The 20089-nt window shown below is 30.1% G+C and overlaps 1 protein-coding gene across 4 annotated transcripts in view; it reads right to left on the minus strand.

Moving 5' to 3' along the window:
• Positions 1-2348: 2348 nt before the first annotated feature.
• LOC132918182 (AF4/FMR2 family member lilli-like) overlaps positions 2349-20089 on the minus strand; it is a 142587-nt gene continuing 124846 nt past the window's right edge. For 3 of the 4 annotated variants that reach the window (XM_060979308.1, XM_060979305.1, XM_060979307.1), the window contains 15 exons: positions 19833-19974; positions 19653-19706; positions 19443-19563; positions 11474-11675; positions 11058-11127; positions 10847-10950; positions 10475-10730; positions 7243-8708; positions 6909-7158; positions 6095-6258; positions 5830-6027; positions 5649-5762; positions 5482-5578; positions 5164-5419; positions 2349-5086 (listed from right to left, as the gene is read on the minus strand). In XM_060979308.1, the coding sequence (XP_060835291.1) occupies positions 4953-5086; positions 5164-5419; positions 5482-5578; positions 5649-5762; positions 5830-6027; positions 6095-6258; positions 6909-7158; positions 7243-8708; positions 10475-10730; positions 10847-10950; positions 11058-11127; positions 11474-11675; positions 19443-19563; positions 19653-19706; positions 19833-19974 (3628 nt within the window). In that variant the 3' untranslated portion in view covers positions 2349-4952. The remainder of the gene's footprint in view (positions 5087-5163; positions 5420-5481; positions 5579-5648; positions 5763-5829; positions 6028-6094; positions 6259-6908; positions 7159-7242; positions 8709-10474; positions 10731-10846; positions 10951-11057; positions 11128-11473; positions 11676-19442; positions 19564-19652; positions 19707-19832; positions 19975-20089) is intronic. The other variant, XM_060979306.1, reaches the window with a different exon arrangement.

Below are 20089 nucleotides of genomic sequence, written 5' to 3' on the forward strand. Positions count from 1 at the left end.
CTTAAGACCTACTATAAAGCAACGAAAAATAACCGTTTGTATATAATGATCACTGTCGATATCGATTCAGTGAATAATCTATTATTAGTATTGAGATTTATTTAGAGTAGCGTTTTTAAGGGAGTTTCAGTGATTCGGTGCCTTCCCCATATTTATCTATATTTATTTAAGTATCATAATAATCTAAAATCTTGAAATTTTCTTGTGAGACAAAATATAACTCCGCGATATTTGTTGTTCATAACACCTTTATCAATAATGATTAGCGAATATTTTGAATTTTATATAAACTGATAGGTTTATAAAATGCGCGTTTTCGTGGATGTGTGAAGACAAGCAGTAACTAAAAATAATGGTTTAGCGATAATAATAAGTCAAAATATCTACTGTTTAATATATTTACTAAATATTTTCTACTACTAATCAACTTTTCAGCGGCTCAGTGTTTCTGATATCTCTATAGGTAATAATACATTTTTTTATACAAATCTCTTTTCGAACCATTTTTGAACAAACTTTTCGTACCAAGTACCAGTAAATAGTCAACTAACCGTTTATTTTTGTTATCTCTGTCAAAACTGGCTTATAGTTAGACAGCACGTTTTCACTAGTTGAAAGCTGAAGACTTACATTTTATTAATATATATCGATCGCCTAATGTTTTAATACCTAGGTACTTTTAAAAATGAATTCTAAGTCAATAAAAGAACAGAACAAATAAAATTACAAATTTTTTGTACTCGCATTTTCTCCTTATTTTATTTCTAAATACGCTCCTATTTCAGAAATTAAGTAAACGACCCTGATTATGTTTTAAAATTATTATTCATTAATAATAGATGAAAATATTTTGTAAATATTAAAAAAAAAAAGCTTCGAATCATAGACTTCATCAATTGCGTTCCCTATTAAAATTCATATTAATATAAAAACTACTCATCCTCCTTTTGGCCACTTATGGAACCCAATTTTAGGGAACATCCAAAAACTCAAATATAAAAAATATATAATCCTCCCAATCGATATCAGGACAATAACCAATATGCCATGGTATGTTAGTAATCGAACCCTCATTAACAACTTCAACATAATAAGTAATACCTAACCATTCCCATTCCAGCATATAAATCCTACAAACGATTCCATAATAAACTACATAATCATTTAAATTCCCTCATATAAAACTTATCCTTTCTAGTCCTACCCAATACAACTCGTCAACTGAAAAGGAAATGGTCCAGAGATCTTTTTAACTTAATTCATACTCAAATGTATAAAAATAAATTAAATTCTCTAACTTGGGTCTTAGATAATAAATTAATGTTATTATTAGGTACTTATGTATCTATATTTATAGTGATATCAATGGATATTTTCTCTCCTTGTATCATTTTTTCTCTTTTCATCAAATTTACTTGTTGTATTATTTAATATATTGTAAATAAATATATATATATATCAATTTCCAATTGTAAGGTTATAGATCACTGATCACAGGCGTAGTCTAATAAACTTGTTTATATCGAATAAATTAACAAAAGGAAAATCTTAAAATAAAATAAAAAACGAATGAGACAGCGCTATCTAGTGACTTATATGACTACGTCAGCGGTTTTACCTAATGCAATGAGCCAATGAATTTTTAATATTTTATCTCTAATATAATAAATTAAGGATACGTCGTGAATACTTAATACTCAAATTAAATAAATTAATACATCATTTAATAAAATTAATATTATTTTTATTGTTGTATTAGATATTTAAATATTGTTTTTCATACATTATTCAGTCATTTAAAAAAATTGTATGTTGTTGAAGGGAAAATATTTTTATGTCTCAAATAAGCATAGGTAGGTACTATTTAAGAATACTTCTTACAGAACTTGAATTATATTTTCAGTGCCGGCCCAAGATATTATAGCGCCCCAGGCAAATTTTTTAAAAGGCGCCCTTAAAAATATAGCTTAAATATATCAATTTATTATTATAGAGGAATGTAATTATTATACACCGTTATTATTTAAAAAAATTTTTTGTTAAAACATCATAAGTTTTTACAACTTTTTTAGCACCTACAAGTGCGATTACGGCGCCCCTATTCTGGAGGCGTCCTGGGCGACAGGGCCTTGGGCTGCCACTGTATATTGATGGTATTCGAGCATAATTTGACTCAAGTACTGCCTATATTAACATGAATAGAATATATGGATAGTAAATGCTACTAATTACAATTCAGTAAAGTTGCCATCATACTTAACAAATCAACAACCGACGACCACTGGTCAATAAACATTTGATGGTAGAATTAAGCAGTTGCAGTCATATTTCAAAAAAACAACACAAAATTATTTTATTTTATTTATTTTTTTTATATATATATATTTTTCAAATAGTTTTAGTTTTTTTTTTAATTTTAAAATTTTATAAATTATAGGTATAACATAAAAATATTAAATGATAATATAATTTTTTCTATCCTTAACATAATAATATTATATATAAGAATAATTAATAATCCATTGCAAATTTTTTTTATTATTAACAATCTTTTTTTTCTTCACAATTGTTATAGTTAACCGTATTTTGGATAAATTAACGGTAAACGGGAAGGAGGCGGACAAGGAGGAAAAAAATAAGGTAACGGGATCAACTCGTGAGCGTAGGCTGTGCCTCAGCAGTCAGGGTTTACAATATATAATAATAATAATAATAATAATAATAATAATAATAATAATATTAATAATAGTAGTAGTATAGTACAGTAATAAGTAATAACATTACTGCATTTAAATCGCACGAAAAAAAATAAAATAAAATACTGTTCGGATTAAAATTATTTTTTAATAACACATAATTCAACTAAATCATTTTGTGTGCGTGACGGAATTATTAAAAAAAAAAAAAAGACAATAATAATAATAATAATAATAATGACAATATTACAAACTAAAACATGTGGAAATTGGTAATGTTTATCTGTTTGTATAATATAACGAAAAAAAAATAATAATAAATTAAACACTAACAAAACAACAAAGAAAGTAAAATGGGACTACATTTTTTGTTTAAAATCTTTTTGGGTGAATAGGTAGGGGGATGAGTATTTTTATTATTTATTTTAAATCTAAATTTAAACATCACTAAATATATTTCATTTTGAATATTATAATATAGTATTTAATATATCGATTACATTTTAAGGCAATATAACTCAGACTTTGGTTTTGTTTATAATTTTTTTGTATCTTTTATACACATATTGTCTAAAAAAAATGTTACAGTCTAATGATAAGACTATATTAATTAAAATTTAATTATTAATCATGTAAATGAAATAAATTTTAACTTGTGGCATTAATATAAGTCTTTCTAAATCGTTGTTTTAAAACAACATAAGGCGATTGAACGAATTTGTTGGTCATATTCACGGGTCAGAAATTGTTGGCAAACTGACAAAAAAAAAAATTTCCAGACCACGTGTAGATACATAATACAAATATAACACTACTAGTTACTTAAGCACTGAAAAGTTTATAAAATATATATGTATTATGTTAAATATAATATTATTTTTTGCAATTATATTGTTTATATTTATTAATAATCGATAATAACTCACAAAGCTCATTCTAAGGTAAATTTTAGAAAAAAATTGATTGGGAAGAATGAAAAATTAGTATTTTTATACATTTATCATTTTATAATATATATAAAGAGTAATATACTAAATATCATAGAAGAAAAATATTATTTACCACTTTATCTTTTGCACGACTTAGTGCGGTCAAAAGACAAAATTCGTCAATACAATTGATCGACCCCACCGATGCCCTAAATATGATTCTTTCATCCAGAAAATCAAAACAAAAAATTTTTTATAATAATAATTAAACGTTGGTGTCGTTTTGTACACATTTGGCTACTACATACATATTTTACTTTACACAAAGGTAACTCTTAAAATTAATAAAAAAAATTATTATTTCTTTTATTATTTAGACTGCTTGACCGAGCATTAAAATAGCATCTCAGACATAACAATCAGATAAATTTAACTAAGCGAGGAATGAATTCCCACATATACATATTAATATATATTATATATACAATTATACAATATATACTAGATACATATATAGTTTTATTTTAATTACACAACTTTTCTTTTATACATTTTTTTTTGTTTTTGTTTTACATGTAAAACAAACTCTTAATAATTGTCCTTTACTATACGACATAATTAATCAGATGTTTATAACTTGTTATAAAAAAATATATATATATATAGGTATATTAATTTCTAAATTATAATTATTCATAAAACAGATATACTGTTTATTATTTTTTTTTGTTTTTTTTTTTTTTTTTGGTATTTTTTAAAAGTTGCAAGATTAAAATAATATGTATCTTAATGTCATCAAAAGATTAAGATTACAAGATTAATAATGTATATATACGTAGTACATAAAAATAATAATAATCATATATTTAAAATCCCATGTTAAATACCCAAACCAAAATTTGCTTTTTAAGACTGTTATTTAAGAGTCTTGCTCTGAACCAAATTTTAATTAATATTTTTCATATATGATTTACATATACATAATTTTTTATTATAAATATATATTAATATAACTTTTTTTATTTATTTTTTTAGTATTTTGTGTCAAAATATAACAATTTATCAATTCGAAGTTAAAATTATTTAAAAAAAAAAAATACACAGAATATACTGAAGAGAATTAGAAGTAGCTGTACATGAGTTATATACAGGATATATATCATAACGTTATAATCTACATTAAGTAGTTTATACACGATTTGCATGAAACAGAAATGAAATTCCTCGTTACAATGAAGCCCAAGACGATGATGAAATGTGACAAGACTGTACGGTCTGTACTTTTTTATATGTGCGATGACTTAGCTTCCGAGGTGTTCATCTAATATCATGGAAGGTAATTTTTTATATTAAACTCACATCTCATGCGAGAAATGGCAATGCGAGCATACAATGTGAGATCATGACCAGTGCTATGTAATGTGAGAGGTCCACAATGTCGGTCCATCTCAACAAAAAATTCTATAATAAAAAAAAGTGTAGACAATTTAGTTAGTAATGTACACTACATTTAAAAAATTAAATCCATTATATCTTACGTGTGTGTTTTCCGCGCATAACTAAAAGGTCAGCACGTTGCCACATTTCGTGAGCTGCAGCCAAATGACAATACAATATGTGTTGCGAATGAATAGCATTGTGTACAACTATTGGAACTCCGATCACACCTGTCGCCGCCCCTGACGATACAGCTCCACCACCGGGTGTAATGCTACTACTACAGTATCCTGACGAGTGACTCTCCACAGAACTGGCTGGTGATGGAGAGGGTGAAATAGGACTTGAACCCACATTCTAGCCAAACATTTTAGTTAGAACCATACATAAATGCTAATACTTCAAATAGAAATTTATACCTTGAGGAAATGTTGCTGAACAGTCTTGAAATTCTGTCTATTTTGGTATACAAGTAGTTTAAACAATTTTAATCTCAAGAAGCTAAGACACCTCATCCTGTAACAAATAATTAAAAACCTTATTTGTTATGTACCAAAAAATCGAAGTATTTTAAATAAGTACTTACCAAAGTATCAACAGTCTATTATCCCTTTCTGGATTATCAGCCATTTCAAATATTTCATCTAACTCCTCGTGATCACAGTCTGCACGGTAGTTGTAGATTTTTGACCAAATAACTCTACAAAAATATAATGAAAACATAAGAAATTATGTTAAGAAAAAAAATATAAGCTTTTTATATTTACTTAATTAAGTCAACAGTATCATTATAAATTTTGAGCACTGCTCTTTCCCTGGTCCCATCATTCTCCATCAAATGACCGCTAAGTACAAAACATAGTATACCATCCAAATATTTCATTTCTTGGGTAATGGGATCAGGTTCATATTCTGCTAATTTGGTCAAAGCTTGTGCTTCCTTTAATGGAACCTCTTGGTGCATGCTGAAATAAAAAAAATCAACAATATAGTAAATAATAATTAAGAGAAATATTTTTCTGGTAATTTTACTTGTTTTCAGGGTACAAGTCGGTTACAAAATATGAGAAGAATCTTTTCCTTGGAGGGTACTGATGATGCATGGATTGCATGCGCCATGAAGGTTGTCTGGGAGGAGGTTGTACAGGAACTTCATGCATGCGATCCACCAAGATATCATTTATTAATCCATCGCCCTATTTAAAAACAATGAATTATTATTGAGTTATATTTCTTATTTATTTTGTAACAAATATTATTATTGTATACACTGTATACTATACAGCAGTAAATTAATATATATTTATGTGTGTGTGTGGGGGGGAGGGGTGTTATAAACTTATAACTTATAAATAAAAGTATAAAACAAATATTGTACAAACCTCAATATTATATAAATATTTAATTTTTCTCACACTTGAACTTATACCTAATGGTACACTCTAATTCACAACCTTAAGTTATATCTATTTCAATGTTTATTTGATTGCTATTTATTATCGAAAAACAATCATTCTTGATTTAAATATAATATAAAATAAGTTACATAGAAAATATATTATATTATTATTTTTTTTTTTGTTATGGCTTTATAGGTTTATAACTTATGATGCATGAATGAATAGTATATAGCATGTGTATCTCTAATAATTTTAGAAATATTATAAATATTTTGCATATACTTATACCAAGCAGTAACTATTACCAAATTATAATACATTTTAAGTGAAGTACCAAAAAGCAAGTTAACTTAATTTAAAAAGAATTGTGGACTGCTGATCAATTTATAAAAGTATCAATAATTAATTTGTACTTATTTGATTTGTAACTGTTAAAAGCAACTTACTATTCCAGTAGCATATCTTCCTAGTGTTGCTGACCCAGTCGGATTGTGAAACTTTCGTCTTTTTGACGCATTAGGAGAGTATTGATCTAATTCCAGTGAACGTTTATACCGAGGGTCCATTATTTGAACAGCAGTAGTACTATAAGGAAGAAAAGGAGGTGGTCCACCATCTTCATCTTCAGATGATTCTTCATAAGGTCCATGAATCAAACCGCTGGTGGCAGCTGGACGTTGCAAATATGACATAGTACTAAAATTTAAATATATATATTAAAAACATTTAATTAAATAACATAATACCAATTTCAAAATAATAACAAATAATAAAAATTACCTATGCTCTAGAGGTTTAACTTTAGCTTCTGGTATTACTGCACATACAGATGTTGGTTTACGCCATACATTTACATTGTCCATCATGCCTTTGGAATAGCCATCAGAAGATGGCTGTTGGAGGAGAGGCTGAGTAGGCGGAGCAGTGTTTGCTGGAGATTCGTTGGATTTAGATTTTTCTGATCCTGAAGTCGTTTGTGATGGACTACCTTTGTGATGATGTTTATGATGTCTATGCTTTTGTTTCTTTTCATCTTGCCGCGTATTTGCCAAATCAGCACAGGTTCTCAGCTCTTCAGATCTTGCTGGTTTCATCAAGTAATTAAAATTAGGTGGCAATTTACTTAATGGTATTTTACACATCACAGATAATTTTAAAGTCTTTAGGCTTTCAGGTTCTTTAGGCATAAGTGGAATGACTGGTACAGGAGATATAACACGTTCATTGTCATTGCGCATTGCTTCGTTGTTATCAATTATAATAACTCCACCTTTGCCACCTTTACCACCTTTGGATTTTCCACCACTTTTAGCACCACCATCTTCACGTCGTGTTATAAACAGCTTCCTTAAAGTATCATTCTTTTTCTTGTCTTGTACTTTGATTCCTTCAACATCAAGTTTGGGTGGACTTTCAGTTGTTGTTGACATAGGTGGCGGCCTACATTCTACATCAGAGGAATCTGAATCTACACTGCTTGAAATCGAACGTGGAGGACGTAGAGCAGCACTGACTCGAGCTACAGGTTTTTGTGGTTGGTTTTTTTCCCAGGATGGTGTTTTCTTTACTGAATGTGAAGACTTCTTTTCAGAATCTTTTTTTCGACTCTTACGGCTACTATCAGTCCATTCTTCTGATTCACTGCTAGCTGATATAACTTTTGACTTTTTACTACTGCCTGGTGGTCGACCTCTTCGTTTTTCACTTATTTTTACTGGTTTAGGCGGTTCATCATCTTCTGTATCTGATGAAATCAAAGGTTTTGACTTGATTTTGGATGGTAGAGGAGGTTTTGGAGTCTTTATTGGACCCTTCTTTCGACCTCTCTTTTTCACAGCCGGTTCTTCAACTGGTTCCTCTTTTTTTATTAACACTGGTGTCGATTTTCTCTCTACTAATTTAGTAGGTTTTACAGATGATTTTTTGAGATCTTTTTTCTCACATTTTGCTAATGCAGAGTATTTTTTGTGTAAGTCTGTTATTGGTTTAGATGATGCATGTGAACGGCTACTATAGGATGAATCACTATCACAACTACTATCACGAGGCTTTTTCTTTTTATCGTCTTCATCCTCGGATGATGAAGATGAAGAAGATGAAGAAGATGACGAATCAGATTGGCTTTTTTGCTTATCACTGTGATTGGAGTCTGAGTCTGACATTTCTGATAATAATTCAATAACCTCAGATCGTTGTGTAGGAAAGGTTGGACTAGATTTAGGATCAGTCATTCCAGCAGGTTCCTCCTATGAAAATAAATAAATTTTATTTATAATTTAAATTAATATTTATTTGTAATAAAAATAAAATTGAGAATATAAAAAAAACCAAGTTTATGAAAATAACCATCATCATAGTTTAATTATGATTATTATTATTTACCTAGTTTTCAACAGGTTAACTAATTTTCATGAATTAAAAATATCAGTATTATTGTAAAATGTTGTTTACCTAATGTTTTAATAGCTGGATGTATTCATACTATTTGGTGCAATTTATCAAAGTAAAATTTTACAGTTGTAGAGTAAATAAACAAACTAAATAAAACCATTTTTAACAATTCAAGGCCTAAGTTTATCCACAAAATAAATTTAATGAAACTATTTTATTGAGTGATCACATTTAATAATTAATATATATATATATATAAATATATTGAGTACCATGAATAATTTTTTTTAATTTACATTTACACACAGCATCTACAAAATTTGATAAAAAAAATATATTCATGACCAGCATTGTCTACAAACATAAGGTTAGATAGTTAATCTTCATGAGATCTCAAATCAGTGTAACACCACGGAAGAGAAAAAATATTTACTTAATAAATATTTAATAAATATATAATTTATATTAATAAATGTTTATTTTTAGAGATGGAATATGGAAAGATACCACCAATGAAATTTGAATCCATTTATTAAAAGTTAGGTTTAATAGTTTTTAACAGTTGCATAAATAATAATAATAATAATAATAGGTACCATCGTCTATTAATTACAATTTAATATATTTGTATTTAACAATTTATATTTATGTTTGCAAAGAAGAAAACTTTTATATTGTCGATTTTATTATTTTAGGAATTTAGAATGTATATTTTATTATAAATATGTTTTATAATGCTCGGGCAGTTTATGGAGTAGCTAAAACATTTAATGTCCTTAACCTAACACTAAAGGGATGAGTTTTCGTCCAATAGTGATTGAAGATGTCGTTTTATTATAATTCAACAATATTTGTATTGTATTATTACTATTATTAATACGTATTAAATTATTAAAGTAATAGTTTAACTTGTTATCAGTTAAACGATTTCCGAAGTCGATTAAAGGCTAATGAAAATAAAATCATGTTATTCCATGACATAGAGGTCCCATTAAAAACGTTATTTTTAGATTGTGTTAATTAAGTGACCAAAATAAAAAATAAAATAATAAAAAGAAGAACCATAGAATAAATAATGATGGGCTCTAATGAAAAGCGCTGCAGCACTACAGCATTCGTCCTAGGCTTAACCTCGTTTCAACAAGCGCCACGTGATAACTGCGAATGGATTACGTTCACGTTGGACACAACATGTGTGTATAATAACACTAATAATTATTAAACTAACAGCGGATAAGTCGATGATAAAATATTCTCGTGTGCTTTCATAGGTAACATTATATATATGTTTAATAGTAGGGACCACCAATATAATATTATAGTAAGTATTTTACAATTAAATATTATGGTTATCAGGTGTGACCATTGCTAACGAAATGGATATTATTAAATTTAAAATGACGTATAAAATTGCGAGTACATTAGCGATCGAAATCATGATTCACAATTATCAATGATGGATCGGGGCTCGACTCAAATATAAATAAATCTCATTATGTAAATTGTACCCACGGAAGCGTACAAATTATCAACGAAAAACTCATAAACCGAATAGCGAATTACAACGAGTTGTGAATCGATAAACCTTAATATTGAGGAAAATCATAGCAACAACTCTCACCTGTTGTGACGTCCTGGTCGTGTTGTTCGTATCGGGCGTACTCTTTTTCAAAAAGTTTTTCAGATACCACTTGGGCTCTTCTTCCTGTTCTTCTTGTGGGGGTGGCGAAACGGCCGCCGGCGGAACCGTTTCCTTCTTTTCGTCGTTGCTCTCGCTATCACTGCAGCTACTATCCGAACTGCTGTCCTTCTCGCCTTCTTCCTCGCTGGATGAACTGTCCTCGTCCACGGACATATCACTACTGGTCTTGTCGGCCCTACGCACACGCCGAGGTTGTAAGTACATATTATATAAGGTCAAGACGCGAACTTGGCGAGTGAACACACCACAGTTGTATAATAGTATTACTGTAATACACACTACACAACTCACTTTGCTGAACTGCAGTTGGTTGTGTCCGACGATATGACGTTGGTCGATGTAGAACTCCGGCGGATCTTATCAGAGGGTGGTGATAACGATAACTGTTGCGATTCCTACGACAATGATACATTTTAGGTAAAAGCAGTGAAAAAATGCCACCCATGAAGAAGTGAAAGGGATTAATGCAGATGGAAAAATATCCAACTGCGATTCGACCTACCTGCATCAGTTGCGTCTGCTGCGGTTGTGGCATAATGTTAGATCCTCTTACCGACGGTTTAACCATGTACCTGCATCAATGAAACAAAAATATCCTTTAGCGTCGAAAGTTAACAATAACATGATTCATATCTCAAAGACCAACGTCCAAATAAATGATAAAAATGATTGTCTCCACCGAAACAACTATTTTATTTATTGAAAAAGTACGACCCGTACAGACAAAGTTTAAAATATATATGTATATAACAGACTTAATTTAAATGATAAAGAAATTTAACAAATATAAATAAAAAATTAAATAGTATTATGTAGGTGATCAAACTATATGTCACTTCAAATAATATAATCTAAATAAATATTTTATATTATAAGATTATTAGATATAATAGGTATAATAATTTTAAATATACTCACGACGCAAACAACGAATGGTTGTATGGTCCCGACGGTTTGGCGTCCATGGGCACAGCCGCGGCGGCTGCTGCTGCTGCAGCGGAGACGGAAGCAGCGGCGTCCGGCGAAACGCCGTGCGATGATGGCTGTTGGTTTCTATGCACGGGATCCGCAAACAGTTGTTTGGGTTCTCCGAGCATTTTTTTCAAGCTCTCGGACGCGTCTAAAACGGACACACAATCATATTTTATGACGTCTAATAAAACTCTACGACAATAAATGCAACCGGCACAATGACGGCTACGACGGCGGCGGCCATGTGAATCACCGAGCACGCACGTCGCGGCGACGACCCTCTTTTACAACACAATACAACTGCAGCACGACGATCGACGACGACGACTACCTACTACCACCATTACAACCACACGTACTACCCCACTACAAAATCCCGTCGCGTATATTTAATAATAAACCGGTGCAAGCAAACGGTTCGAGAGAATATATATAGTGGGGAACTGTTGATGAGTGGGAGAGAAAAAAAGGGATCGATTAAAGTAGGGGGACTAGTATACATAATAATATATATTAAGCTCGTCGTATATTACGCATTGTATTCGTAATAATAATAATAGCGATGTATCTAGGGTGAACTGACGAAGTATACCGTCACACCCCGCGAGATTTAAATATTTATACATAGTGAGAAATTCGCGCGGGAACCGCCAAATTTTTTTATTTCAATATATTACCTGTTGGTCGCTGCGAGTTTTCTACTAGACTGCAGACACATACACACACACATAATATTATACGAGAAAACAAAAACACAAGCATCTGGTTTTTGTATTTAATTTTTTTTTCTCCGTCGACAACAGCTGCAATGTCTACAAGACGCACACACACACATAAAACGAATCGAAACACTCGTCCCCCACCGATTTTATGAAATTTTTGTAACCCGGAATCGCGAAGTGTTGTGTTATTTAGTTATTTAGTTCACAGAAAATAAAAAAAACCTAAAAATGTGCCAAGGGAATTCCGTTTGTTGTGTATCGCGGAACCAGGGTGCAGTGTGGCAAAAGGGTTGCGAATATTCCCGGAGACATTAATGAATGTGTATGGTGACAACAAATCGAAAATCTGATCACAATAGAACGTGTTTCCATTCAAGTCAGTTACCTTTACTCGACTATAATGTTTACATTGACCATTATACATTCATACTATGGTGTATTAAGTGTGAAACTAATTTTGACTATTAGATTTTATTATCACCCACGACCCATCGACATACAGAGGACATTTATTTATTGTTGTATAGACATAAGTACACGATAATAAAATACTAATTGTTCAATATCAAACTATAGAATATATTAAAGTAGATAATCTAAAGAACGGTAGATTGTAAGTTATAACTATATTAAGGTATAATGTATAATGTATATTATATATCAATATAATATATACATATAAATATATTATCCATAAATATTATATTACGTTATAATCTCTTAATTTTGGTGATTTATAAATATTAATTACATTAAATTATGAAAAAAGATTATTGACAAAATAATTTCAGTCAGGTTAAATTTTTATTATCGAATTTATTTAGTGTGCTAGCACGTTTCATAGCCGAGAGAACCATAGATATATTATACCGTTCATAGATAGAAAGGCCGTCACGTCCGGCCAAATCGACAAACATTTAACTTAATTTTAATCCAAAGCATAAATTAACTTCTGTCGTATTTTTGATAAAAGGTTAGTTTAATAAGTAATTATATTTAATCATAAATTAGTGATCAACACTCAAGAATTATTAAATATAATCTCTTAGACTAGAAATAAAATAATGACACCTCATTGGTTAAACCCATATTATAAGAAACTATAATGTATAAGATTATAACATTTGAAATATTTGATTACAACGACACAAAGTAGTTTAACAAACATTTTGTAGGACAATTCACAGGGTTGAAAAGTGTAGAAGTCAACACTCCGACTGCGAATACGAAATTATATAATTTTTGTGAAACGTATTAAAAAATAAAACTGTAACAACTAACAAGTAATTAGTAGACTTAATATATACAAATCTATCCCACAGCGTATTAATGCAACATAAAGCTACAGCAATAATGCAATATAGTTAAGTAGTAAGTATTGAACAATAATTATTTATTATTCATAAACTAATCCGATTCGTTGAAAGTAATTTGCATCAGAATGCAGTAATTACAATATAATTAAATAGTGATTTAATGATTAATTTTCAGAAGCCATATCGATTTTGAGACAAAAAAAAAATCATTATTTTTATTTTTAAGATTATAAATTTATAAATGAAAGAACGATTAAAAAAGGTTGTTTAAAAATTTAATTCTGAAAAAAAGTTTATAGAAATAAGACAACGACTAAGGCAATACAACAAAATAAATATTTCATTAATAGGAGCATACCATGCGTTTCGCGTATGTCCTTATATTATAGTGGTAATTAACACTGAACTGATAGAACTATATTAGCATAGTTTTAACTAGTATAGGTAATCTATATTTAAAATATATCTACAAAGATAATGTGTAGTATAAATTGTAATGTAAATATATATATACCAACTACTTGGATGTATTTCACCAAATAATTATTCAACCAAAAATCCCGGCAATGTATGAATTTATATATAAATATTCAAGACTTGCAGCATCAATCTCACGACTAATATCTTTCGACACCAGCCACCAGGTAGTATTTATTATAAAAGTACTTATCCGCCCTTGATATAACTATAGTCAGTATCGTACACTAATGTGTATTGGGTATAATAAGTATACTCTCTGTCTGTGTGTGGTATGTGTGTGTGTGTGTGTGTATTATTGTGTCTGTTGTTATGTTGTTTTGTACACATACAAGCTTGTGATATCTGAAGTTGAACAGTTGAACAATTCGTTGTGATTTGTAAATTATACTCAGGTTTTACCTTCATTAAATTCATATGAAATGTGTCATTTTACGAATTTTTTATAACGTAATTCAAAATTCGACAATAAAACGAACTAAAATTTACGTAATATATATTATATACTTGCATTAGATTGCTTTTTTTTTTTTAGTATTAATTTGAAAATAATTAACAATAATCAATAATTATAAATATTTCAAAAACACGAACGATTGAGTCGACCATGGTACTTAAATTTAAATGGACTCTTCCAAATTTCTAAGCCCATAAACCCTACCTAAGGGTAAACATCAATAGGTGCATATTATATTACCAATGTAGTAAATAGAAATGTGGATTACAATATTTTATACTTGGCACATCAATACGTTTGATTCTATTTATATACTCTATATACGTATATATATATATATATATATACGTTTTAGTATTTTAACGTTATCAAGTCATTAATAAAATTATCGATATTTATAATTTATGGTAAGTATATTTGGATTTAGACCGTTTGTATTTGTAAAAATTTCAATTAATTTAAAACAAATAATATAAAAATATTGAGTGATTTTTTGTATTATGCTATAAATTATAATACCAGCGAATTCCATCGATTTGAATAAAAATTTAGTTTATTTTTATCAAAATGCACGAATTAAGTTTAATCATATTATTTAAATCATTATTAATACAATATATGCATTGGTTTTTTTTAATTATAAATCATCAAACTAATATAAATAGTATTATTTAATCTGACAGGAACTGATGTACTTATCCCAAGTTTGTAAATATATTCACATGTATATGCTTCTATGATCTAATAAAACTGTTAATAAATATTGCAAGAAATTAGTAAAAAAAAAAAAATATTGAGCACTTTTTTAAATTTTAATTTGATGTAATTCATCAATTACTTGATTTACATTCGGGTGTCTTGAACCCATATTTGATACACTACCTATATGTAATAACTATAATAAACTAATTACGCTAATTGACTTTATATTTTCAATAGGCAATAGTGGAGTACAGACGTACAGCAGCTGATATTTCTTAATAATCTTTTACAACCTTATAAAAAAAAATTTGATAAATGATAAATCTATAAATATAAGTCAATGATTCCGGTCTAGTAATAAAACATTTAACACATTACAAACACATAAGAAACTCGCCCAAACACATTACGTCCATCGATTTTATGGATAAAATGATGTAGGTATTTAAAAAGGTTGAAAACAACGATAAGACAATATTTTAATAGAAGTACATATTCTTTCTAACCTTGGAAAAAACATGTGAAACGTGTAACTTTACGTCATTTGTACGTCACATTCTTATTAACAGCAAAACATTGAATGCATATGAAATTCAATATCTTAATATTATAATATATCTCTGGGTTTAATCCTTTAAATGGTATTTTTTCAAGACAACAAAGAAGCTATCAAAGAACATTGGCACACGCACAATATTTTATCCGACGACTAAAATAATAATAATAAAAAAAAAATGTAATATCACCGACACTACAGCGAAATTAAATGTGAGAAAACGTCACGTTTATTATGCACAAAGGCGAGGCGAAGGAATCGTATTATTATTTTGGCAACTCGTTCCGTGTATATAATACATAGAGATAACTATTTTAAGAATTTGACCGAAAACAAATGATACTCGATGGACTCCAAGTAAGGCGAATGTAAATAGCAAGTTGTTGTTAGTGTGTACCTAGTCCGTGGATTAAAATATCAAGCGTTTGGTCTCAGTGAACAGGGAGGTATATTTTTAACAAGAAATCGCGAATCAGCGGCTTCGGGCAGGCGGCAATGGTATATACAATCATCAACCGAATACGTAACGAAAAGACGTGACGGATGTTCCGGAAAGGGTACGGTATAAACCGTAATCACTAGTGAGATATTCGTAAATGTATAATCGGTACGAACTGGACAGAATGCGTGTGAATATCTTCGGCGGAAACAAAATCACAATGTCACAGCATTATCGGCGTTAAAAAAAAAAACATGACGATAAAAACGTGTCGTATAAGTAAGTAAGGGGTAAACGAGGCATTATAAGGGCGAACGGTTGGTACAATATTATTATACATTATTCTTGTTGAGAGAGAAATACGTACTGGGCAGGAGGGGTGAGGTGGACGCCACCGCGGCAAAGGGACAGCCCACCGCACCACGCCATTGTAAACGATCCGCCGAACACACGTGGCGCCGTCGATATTTTACTACGTACACAGAGGGCGCCCGCTATACGAAAAAATAATATAATAAAAATAGCGTAGATATGAAGCGTTTTGTAATGGTGCGTAGTTCGTAAGCGACCCCTTGCGACAAAGTATCGTTCCCGGTGACGGTATGCTGTAAGAGGTGGCGGGGAAGATTCTTTTTTTTTATTTAGTCATGGCGTACTTTTCCGAGGAAAAATAAAATTTAAATATTTTAACGACGGTGACTATTTTACGACCACCGCCATTACAATCCTATCCACACCTATACCAAAGTAATCTACCTAACTATATTAATATATGTATAGTCTGACAACAATTTGACCTAGTTGTTTTTATTAATCATAATAAACGTATAAAAAAATGTCGTTCAAAATTCTATAGACTGTGACTAGGAAACAGAAGACTTTATTTGTGAGTAATCACGTTTGAAAGTTAAATTGGGGCCGCGACCAACAACGACCCAAAAAGTTTTTATACATAAAGTATACGGTAGTATATATTATTATAACGACATTATTACAATAATTACTGTACACACTCCACAGTACACGTATAAATATAATTAAACACTAACGTTGCTTGAAAAGGTAGCAACTAATAATTGGTTTTGAGTAAAGAAATCAATATTAAGAAAAACGGACGAAATTCTTCAATCGTAATATAGCAATTACTTATACATATACAAAAATATATAATATATTCGTATGTATATAAATGTATATTATAATATATACACATACATATGCGTATGTGCACCAAGGGAAACTTCTTCACCGTGAACATACAAATATATATTGTATATATATACATATTATACACCTCTCCCCGAAGAATTGAACAAGACGATTTATTTAAAGATTTCTTTTTTATCTTACGGATTGATAATTTTATTTTTTTGTGCATACTAGTATACTACACACATATTTTATGAGTTTTAACGAAACAACGCCCCTTGTTATGATCCAAATGAGTTTTGCCCACAACCCCACACACCGAAGCCTGCAACTGTTATCGGCTAAAACACACGTGTGTTTTTAAACAAATTGCAAAGCCCTTATCGTAAAGGTCAAGACGAACAGAAGAGAATTTTTGAAATTCAATATCGAATAATAATAAATCATAATAATAATAATAATAATAATAATAATAATATAATATACAGCGCACAGTGAAATACACTATCCACGAAAACTGGGTGACAGCGATGACGTGCTTTTAATAGGTGAGGCACAATAATTGAATAATATATTATACTGTATACTATACAGTGTATAGTAAAATAATATTGAAATACTAACATTGATAAAAAATGCAATACAAATATACAATTACATGCGGGAAATAAGGAATTTTATATTTTTATGAATTGCTTATTTTTAATTTTATTTAATAATTAGTTTCGTTAATTAAAATATTTTATTTAATTTGCAAAATTAAAATTATAACTAAGAAAATATAAATTATAAACAAAATAAAAATAAAATTATTTAGACTGTATGCCGTATGGTTATAGATAGTATGGGGAATAAAATATGAGAAATAAATTTAAATTAATAAAATGCAACGGGACAGCAGTGACGTGGGCTAAAGCGAAAAGGCGTCAGGTAGGTCAATAACGTGGTGACAATGACGACAGCGACGCCGTAACTATATGAAGGGTGATGAGGGGGTCACACGATGGACACCCACTTCAGGATATACCTTACGCAAGTCTATTAATATAATGTAATATGTGAGTGTGTGTATTTACGTTGGCGAAAAAAATACAAAAAAAAACTTAGATTTTAAAGTACAGTAGAAAAGAAAAAAATGTATACTCCAATCCTATAACTACCAAATTCACGTCTTGTTTGATGGAAAATAGAAAAAATTAACAACATTTTTTAGTCACTAAACCACTGCAACATATATCATTGCCGATGACAAGCACTCGTATTATATATACTATAATAATTACATATACACACAATATTTTATTATTATTTCAGTTTATCAAGTTTGAAATAAAACTAAATAAGTACAACTATATAAGACTCAACAATCTACATCTACTATCAGTGATACTACTGTTTTACTACTAAAATTCGAGAGGAAGAGTTACGGTGGATGTCAGTGGAATTTATCATTTATGTATGAATATTATATAACGTGAATGACAACTACGACGATAAACCCTCGAAATACCTTAAACAACAAACACAATTAAATTCAAGTAAATTACATTGTTTTCTAACTCTGTCGTGTGCGTGTATAACAAATTACTTGGACAGAGTTAATAGCAATATTATTATTATTATATTGATACAAAAAGCTGGCACCGTAAGTATACCGCACTCCGAATGATAACGACAATATTTGACGAGTAGTGTCCAGCAAACGAAGAAAATTGAGTTAATGATGTTATAACAATAATTTATCGATTGTAAAACACAAAAAATAATAACCTAGAAAGATCTATGTCTATAGTCAATGATAATAATCGGGAATGATTTTCAAAAACGCTAAGTTTTATCCAGAATAAAGACAGAAGAGAAATCCGTAAGAGAGATATGGAAATAATTAGAAACACGCAAGGTGCACTCCCTCCATCCATTTCCTCCGGATGGTCGTTTCAGTTAGGTTTTCCATAAGACGTACCTACGTGTAGATCGCAGTATAGTTGTAACTACATGCAGAATCATAACGGCGGTACCTGTCTTGGTAGATAATCGCAGTGACAGATCGCGAACAAATATGTAAACGTTTATACTATAATATTTGCATGTACTAACCTTTGGGGCTCATCCTTTGCTGTGGTTCCACCTTTCCATCGGCGGTGTACTTGGAATCGACTATCGAGACCCTTGGCGTTTCCGCAATGTCCGACACGAGTGGAAGACCAACGGTCATTTCCTGTAGTCATATAATGAACAGACGTCACGTAAGACGATACTGAGCGACGTACTTAATACAATAATATTATATAAAACACAATTACTCACGTTTAGAATGTCTTCAATCGTGCTGGGCGTGTTGGTATCGTTTGAATTATGACTCTGGAAAAATCAAAATATATATATATATATATTAATATACAGACTATATATTCGTCAAATATGCGAGAAGAGATTAACTGCATTGCATTTAAGATAGGACATAAGACTATATATAAACCAATTTACATTCTTTACATTTGATATGGCAAGATTGGGTTTGTGTGTGGGCCTGTGATGCGAAGAATGGCTACTTCTCATGCTGCTGCTCGTCGATCGGCTCATTGAGTAGGGTGGCTTCATTTCACCAGGTTTCAAAAAATTACTGCTTCTGTAAAATAAACAAAAATCCATTATTATACACTGTTCTGTAACATGTTTTCATTTTAAAGAAGGCGTCGACGGATTTCAACTGCATATTGTAGTGTTACATTTAAAAGCAATAA

This window comes from Rhopalosiphum padi, chromosome 1 (assembly GCF_020882245.1).
Source record: "Rhopalosiphum padi isolate XX-2018 chromosome 1, ASM2088224v1, whole genome shotgun sequence".
Taxonomy (NCBI): domain Eukaryota; kingdom Metazoa; phylum Arthropoda; class Insecta; order Hemiptera; family Aphididae; genus Rhopalosiphum; species Rhopalosiphum padi.